Consider the following 7,805-nt stretch of genomic DNA (forward strand, 5'->3'; position numbering starts at 1 on the left):
CATGTAAGTGGCATTCAGGAAGGATTGCTTGATGTCCAAACTGCAGTGGACAGCTAATTTTCGGTGTCTGTCTTCCTATTTCCTTACAGAAGAACAGTTTGATTAACCCCCTGGGGTGAAACTGAATACCATATTTTTCCAGTTGGAAAGGGACAATAGCAAGTCCAAAAATTACACCTTTCTGAACATTTTGTATCTTACGTTCTTAAGAATAACATCACTGAAGAGCTGAAGTATCCAAGTATGTTAACAGGTAGTTTACGACAACACCTCTGTATAGCTGTGTCCCTGTGTATCCAAATACTGAGTCACTTCCTTACTAGTTAAAAGTTTTGTTAAATACAAAGAAAGTGGCAGAATAGCCTGAAAAAATTTAAGACTCTTAGAATGCTCTGTTATTTTAACATTGAGGTATCAGATGCATTTATAAATCCGATTTTGAAAATCAATTGGAAAGAGTCTGTTCCAATGCTATGATGATGATTGAAAAGAGTGCCAGTACCAAAGGAGCTTCTGTGCAGACAAAGAATCAAAACTTTTATTTTTTGAAAAGTCAGTACCACAGAAGCATACTATCACTGTCAATATTATTCAGGAGAATTAGTCCATGTCAAAAATTAAGTTCGCGTTTTATAATTTTTTATTTGATCAAAGTATATTTATCAATATAAAGTATTAACAACCTTCATACGATTTTGCAGTGAAAACAACAGATTTAGTAACTCAAGTAATCTTTAATTTTTCTAGAAAAAATATGTATTTTCTATCTTTGTCCTCAGAGGTTTGCATTCTGTACTACTCCTGAAATACTTCCACTTGTCAATAATGTTACTGATTCTGATATAGTGTCCATATTCACTTATTTCTTAGAAAGAACATAACGTGAAAAGAAGGCATTTAACTGGGATAACAAAATTCTCTTTATTGTTTATTTCCATTTTGCATACATTCATCTTTTTACGTCTTTTACAGAGAATCTGAAATAATTATTTTACGACCTTCGACTGTTTTTCATTTCAGACGTATGCACAGCATTTCAACATAAACTTCAGATGTTAATTAAGACTGCTAAAACCAGAATACTTCAACTATTTCATAGGATGAATTAACTTACTTTGGAGGATGTAGAGTCACATTCCTGACAAATCCACCCATAGCCAGTCTGTTTAGGAGACTTTTTTAAGGGAGGGTCTAGACAGCCAAAATGGTAGCAAAGCCTGCATTCATCACACCTGTACAGAAAAAAAAACCAAACAAAAACAAACAAAAAAACCCATATAAATGGTACTTCTGTACTATTTTAGACCAAGCTACCCTGTGATTCTCAGCACAAGAATTCCTGATCCATTATCATGATACAGAAAATCCATTTTCTATAAGAGGTATTTTCAAACACAAACACGACATGCAGGTTCTGCCTAATTTGGAATATTCTGATGCAGACACTCATACTTCACCTTTGTCATCATCTTATAAATGACATTATTTAAGAGACTTGAAAATTAAAGAAAAAAATTTACAACCAGTTCATTTTCTTAGAGATTTAAATGTAATTCAATGTCATTTATTTTCAGAAGTTTGTGAGGTTTTTTAGACAGTGACAATACTGTATTTTCATAGTTTTAAGACACCATTTTACACATTCGGTTTTTCAAGCTAAACTCTGAAATGTTTTCTCACATATCTAACAATTCAAATATAATTTACAGCTACGAATTGTATTATTTACATTAGGACTATGTGGTTGAAAAATACGCAAAATGTTTTCTGATTAACTTTGAATTTTCTGGAAAGAGGCATTAATTTAAAAGGATTTCAGTGGGATCTTTCACTTATAAAACCGCCCTATGTACACAGAAAAAATTAATGTTCTTTTAAAATAAACCTTTCATAAGTGTTTTGTACTATGTATGGTCCACATAAAAATCTCAAAACATAGCACGGCTATTGTTCACCCATTCTCAATGTACCAGCATTGAAGAAATGCTACAGTAGAACAAGTGCTTCATGAAAGGGGTTTTTAAACCAGTACAATAATATGCTCAAAACGAGAGATTTTTAAAAGCAAATAATAGACAATTTTATATACCCTACTGAGCTTCACTTTATTGGCATATCCCCCTGCATTCTTTTGTATGAAAAAGAAAGCTTTTAGTAAATTTACTTTGCAATATTATCTTCATTAAATGCCCTTAAATATTGAATTAAAGCAAATATAAATGATCCAAAAATAGGAAAGAGAGTAAATGTTTAAAAATAAAATTTTCTTTTAAATCCTCTACACCTTATTTCTCTACTTCACTGCCCACACATTTTCTCTCTACAAAACACGCAAACACAAAAATCTCCAAAAATTGCAACAATAGCATGGCACAGGCTTCATCAGATCAAAGACCGAGGGATACAATTTATCAGCAGAACACACAGTGCATCACAGGCAGAGGATTCAGATACAGAACATCCTTCTGTATTTACAGAAGAAAATGTTCATGTGACTTTTCTCCAACGATTAGTCTCCAAATAAAAAGAATTAACCATTTTCTGATAATGATTGTTTCACTGAAGTAAATACTTTTATCCTTGCTGTCAAGGCTGTGCTTGCTAGGGAAGCCTCCTGGTTTTAGCAGGTTGACATGAGGAAGTGGTACGGGTATCGCACGTACTGTCTTCTGCAAAGTAGAAATTAAAAGCAGTAACCTATGTATCAACAGTGTACAATGCTGGACTGACATGGTTTTGGTATTCTTAAAAAATGGGATATGCCATATTACAATCTATGCCCTTAGGATTGTTTAGGAATAACTCAATATAATTCCAGGACCAAAAAAACCCCCACAAACACTTAAAGGAGAAAACCATTCTCAGTTTTTAAATACACATGAGTTCTAATGTAGAAATGTGTTACTTACAATTAGGAATAATGCAGTTTTATTTCTCGTGAAAGGCATATTAAAATAATAAAAAGGTTGAGAGTGGGAAATGAGACTTTTTTTTCAGCAAAAGATTAAGCCTCCTTTGAGCCTCAACATTCGCATCTGCAAAGGAATATATTTTTACTAACCTATTTCTATATCTAGAATCTTATTCAGGTAAGTGCTTGCATTTTAGCAGTACTTATCAGAACTCCTTTCTTGTAAAATGTTCGGCATCCTCTAAGTAACACAAAAAAAGCATCACTATTTTTGACTGATTTAGTGTATTTTAAGAGCTTAATCCTAAAACTTACACCAGACTTCAAACAGTATTAATTTAGATTTTTTCTGAAGTGATTGTCTAAAACCACAAGTGTTTATACATTCAAAAGAAAATGTTTCCTCTTTATAGTTAAGCTCTGCCACCTCTTCTTACACCTTTTACATTTTGTATCTAGAATGTGGCATTTTCCAACTGCCCCTTCAGCCATGTTTCAGATGTACACTGAGGGAGTTAGCAAGGCTGGGTTGAAATAACCAGAACATCATGAAATTAAATACAGATCTGGAGGCACCATTCTAAAGCTGAATGTTTTTAATATTTATTGTCATTAATTTTTATCACTTCAAAGCTGTTTAGTTTGGCAGAAGAAAAACTGCATTTCTCTAGAATGAGTTAAAAATATCTATATGAAAGTTTTCAGATACTAACAGCTTCTACCTGCATCTGCACAGCTGAGAAAATGCAAATAACAAAAGTGTATTTTCATGCATCAAAACATAAAAAGCTGCATGGTGATAAAAAAGAAACCACACCAAATATTCTTAAACACTTCTTTCTTACTGCTTTTTATTGGAACACAAATTCTGCATTGTGAAACACAAATTCACTGGTTCTGAATTTCCCAGGGCATGATGCTGGGAAAATGGATGCATACACACTGCACCTTGGTTACAATGACCTAGCTCTCTGGCAACATCTGCCGAGACTGACTTGGGACAAAATGTGAAGCTTACACACATCACAATATTGAAAACAAAACTGCCATTCCTATTTCCTAATTCTGAAAGAAAACCTTAGACCTAGGTTAAAATGGCACTAGTAAAATGAGACTAAGCCCTCAAGTGTATACTATAACTTGTGTTCTTTTGTCTAGCAACATAAAATTAGAAAAAAAACCTACTGCCTGATTCAGAAAATAAGAAAGTGACACAAAATAAGGAGTACTTTCAACTTAACTAGAAAATGAAATGTTTGGGTCACAAATGGTGTCATGCCGACAGTCTCACAGCCTTTCAGTAAATGCACTCACAGATCAATCACAATACGGACATTTACAGAGCAAAGGAGCCACACTGCTCTGTCATTTACAAATATCATCCACTTCCATCCTGAAGATGGCTTAACAGTACAACTTAAACTATTGTGCTAAGGGAGAAAAAAGGAAAAGATACCACTTCCTCTATTTTAAAAGTTCAGTTACAATTTTTACCCTTGTGGATTCAAGGTCACACCTTCAAAACAGTCCTTAAAGTAACCAATATTTTAGCTTGCTATTATTTGTGGATAACTTCTTTTGTGATTAAGTACATGATTTACAAATGCAATTAAATGCACAGCCATCTTCAGTGGCCTGGCTGGCAGTTGTATCAAAAACCTTGTGAAAATAAAAAGAGATCCGCAGAAAGCTAACCTACCCTCCTAAATTACCTCTAACTGACAGGTAATTGCTTACTATCAATGTTTTAACAAGCCTGAAATTACTTTATGCATCAAAATTAGAAATCTATGTGTTTCTCATTCCAGCAACTAATGAGGATAGATATATGCCCACGATATCCTGAGAAAATGGGATGTGAAGAAAAAAAGCAAATTCTGAAGGAATTTGGTTAATAAATTAAAAAATAATAAAAGAAAACACTTTTCACTTATCAAAGTATAGAATGCAGGTCAGCTACATCTTCACAGCAAGAAAGCTTGATAGGGCATTTCCATACCTGAAATACGTCTGCTCTGTTCTTTAACAAAGTGATCTCCATCTGCTCATGCCCTTGGATTGTTTTTATTAGTTTTTTAGCAGTACAGCTGGCTGTGCTCAAGCCCTACATAACTCTGCATTTTCCTGTTCATAATTAACTAATTATGCTCTAATCAATAGTGTAGATACTGATTTTACAATGTAAATGAGATAAATGAGATAATGGCTGGGGTCAATCTCATTTTATTTACAAAGCCCAGCACACACATCCAATTTCATTACATTGCATCTACCTGCACAGGAGGGAGTCTTATCAGTTGGCCTGCAGAAGTCTTCCTGTGAGCACTGAGGAAAAAGACCTGTGCTTTTACAGAGGAACAGTGAATGCAAAACCTGCCCATCACTGGCACATTTCTAAGTCACTGGTTAATATCATAGAAAACCACAAAGAGCTGATTCAGCCAGAGTGAAGAAACCTATTTTGCATTCACGAGACAGCATCACCCATCTATAGCTGTAAAAGTAATTACCTACATGTCCCTGAAACACAACATTAATAAGCTAATCTTTAAATACAACTCTCCAAATATGCTTCAGAGACTACAGAAAATCTCTCACTTATGCACACATCATCGCACATCGTCTGCCGTGTCATGCCAAAAAGTACCATGTTGAACAAAATACAAAATTGCAAAATACATATACTGCTCCCTATTCATCCCAACAGCTTAGAAAGATTTACTGTAATGGAAAAATGATATAAAACTTTTATACGCTATTGACAAACCATCATCACCATTAAAAGTTGTCATATAAGCCTTACTCTGGCAAACTCAGAAGTAATTAGAACAAAATTAGAAGTAAACTAATCCAGAGGATAATTTCAGTGGGATGGGTGTGTGTTCAGTCACCCATTGGATGGGGGAAGGCAACACGATGGCTATTCCAGCACCTGTATGGATTTAACTACTGACATGCAGTAGTTAACTTTCCTCGTTGGCTTCTTCTGGACTCCAATTCTGACTAAAGGCTCTTAACACTTGAGGAACAGATGCTTCTTCTCAGGCACTGCCATCTCTCCTCTGAAATCCCTCGGTGTCAAGTGCTGGGCCCTTCTGAAACTGCAAAGAGTTGGAGACATGCACAGGTGGGTTCACTGTAGATCGCGGCACATTCTTGGGTTCAGATGAACAACTTTAAACCAGCCATGAGAGTTTAGGATACTGTCACAATTTTGTTAGTGGCTGTATGTCAGACCCAATGGAAAGGAGCATGTACGGATTCCCAAAAGGACAGAATAAGCTGATGCAGCTCAAGTGAACTCTAATAGGGAAGCGATAAATTCTGTGTGATAGGAATGAATACTATGAGATGAGTTACAACAGCAACTCTTCGTGTAATGTCAAAGAAAGTGCTTTCCTATGCCCTTATGTAAAGAATAAAATAAAGATCTAATGGTGAAATAATTGTATAATCATATATTTATTGCATTGTGATTAATGCTGTTCAAAATGTACATTTATTGTACTTACTGACGGAGAAGCCCAAAACAGTAGTACTTTTTTGGCATGGAATATGTGAAAAACATTCTTCTTTTTAGCTTTCTCTTCTGAAATCTCTTGAAACAAAGTGAAGATAAGTCTTCATATCTTACCCTGCCATTCTACACCAAAACTCTTCACTGCAGTCTCATGGATCCCAACAGAAATTGCTTTCATTTTGATGTGATATGTCACAGGCCAAGCACAAACCAGAAGTGATGCAGTGCTGTATACTTAGGCTCTAATTTAAAATATAAAGCAACTCTTGTTTTTAGGCAGAATATTGTCAAAAGAGAAAAACACATTAAGTATAAAATGGAAAAAGCTGGTTTTTCTCTTCCTGATTTCTATACTTTTCCCTTGTCAACAACTGACAACGGATGGTCAAGTCATCCTGCAGCTTCTGTTCTACAGAACAGTTCCACAAAAACTATTATCACCAGGATAATGTAAAGATTTTCTCAAATAGGCCAGCCAAGCTTTAGGCAACTTCACCATTAGAAGTGTGACAGATTTCAGCACTAAAATTCTTATTTGATTGCACATGCATAAAATATTGAATATAAAAAAAGGCACAGCCCAATTATCTACCATTTTCAAACACAGGTACTGGTTATCCTGAATGTCTATCTCCAGAGATGCTCAAAACTCAACCATATGTATGTCTAAGAAACTTCAACTAATCTCAAAGTTAGATCTAACTTTGCAGTCAGTCCTGCTTTGAGTGGGTAGCTGGAACAAATCTCCAGGGGCTCCTTCCAAGCTGAATATTTCTGGATTCTAAGATTTTCATAACTTTGATTTAAGTAAATGAAATACTCTTTCAGGGAAGAATATTACACAAAGAAATTAGAAGACACATTCAAATTTCTATCATGCCAGGTACGATGTAAGCATACGAAAGGAAGTCCCTGACTTTCATAGATGATGATGTTAGATGAGACAGTAGACTATTCTCTTCTGTTGTGCCTGGAAGAGAATGGGGCATAACTACTGCCAAAAGGTGAGAGAATATACCAGACACAGGATGGTTATTACATTCTGGTTTTTCTATCTACCTACTACTGAGGAAGGATGCCAAGATGGACACGTGGCCCGACAGAACAGGATGAGCTTACTGATTTTCAGCTAACAGTAGTTTCAGGATAAAGTACCTATATGGTTTTGGGTGTGGGCAACTGTAAAACCTCTGCCTGTCTGAACACAAGAATATTAATAAAATGGCTATTTTTTCTCTTTAGTGTACAATAATCTTGTGGAAAAGCCTTCATTCCCTTAGAGGATCTCTGCTACAGTTTTCAGCATCTGCTACATGAAGTAAGTTTTTGAAAAAATCATGTATCTGGCACTAGTTATAATATTTAACAGCAGGA

General features: G+C 35.1%; 1 protein-coding gene across 1 annotated transcript in view; it reads right to left on the bottom strand.

The window, feature by feature from the left end:
- Positions 1-1,114: 1,114 nt before the first annotated feature.
- PHF14 (PHD finger protein 14) overlaps positions 1,115-7,805 on the bottom strand; it is a gene marked incomplete at both ends in the record, with an annotated part of 90,723 nt that continues 84,032 nt past the window's right edge. The window contains one exon of the mRNA XM_010189739.1: positions 1,115-1,232. Coding sequence (XP_010188041.1) covers positions 1,115-1,232 — 118 coding nt within the window. The remainder of the gene's footprint in view (positions 1,233-7,805) is intronic.

The sequence above is a fragment of the Mesitornis unicolor genome, unplaced genomic scaffold, assembly GCF_000695765.1.
Source record: "Mesitornis unicolor isolate BGI_N332 unplaced genomic scaffold, ASM69576v1 scaffold34048, whole genome shotgun sequence".
Taxonomy (NCBI): Eukaryota; Metazoa; Chordata; class Aves; order Mesitornithiformes; family Mesitornithidae; genus Mesitornis; species Mesitornis unicolor.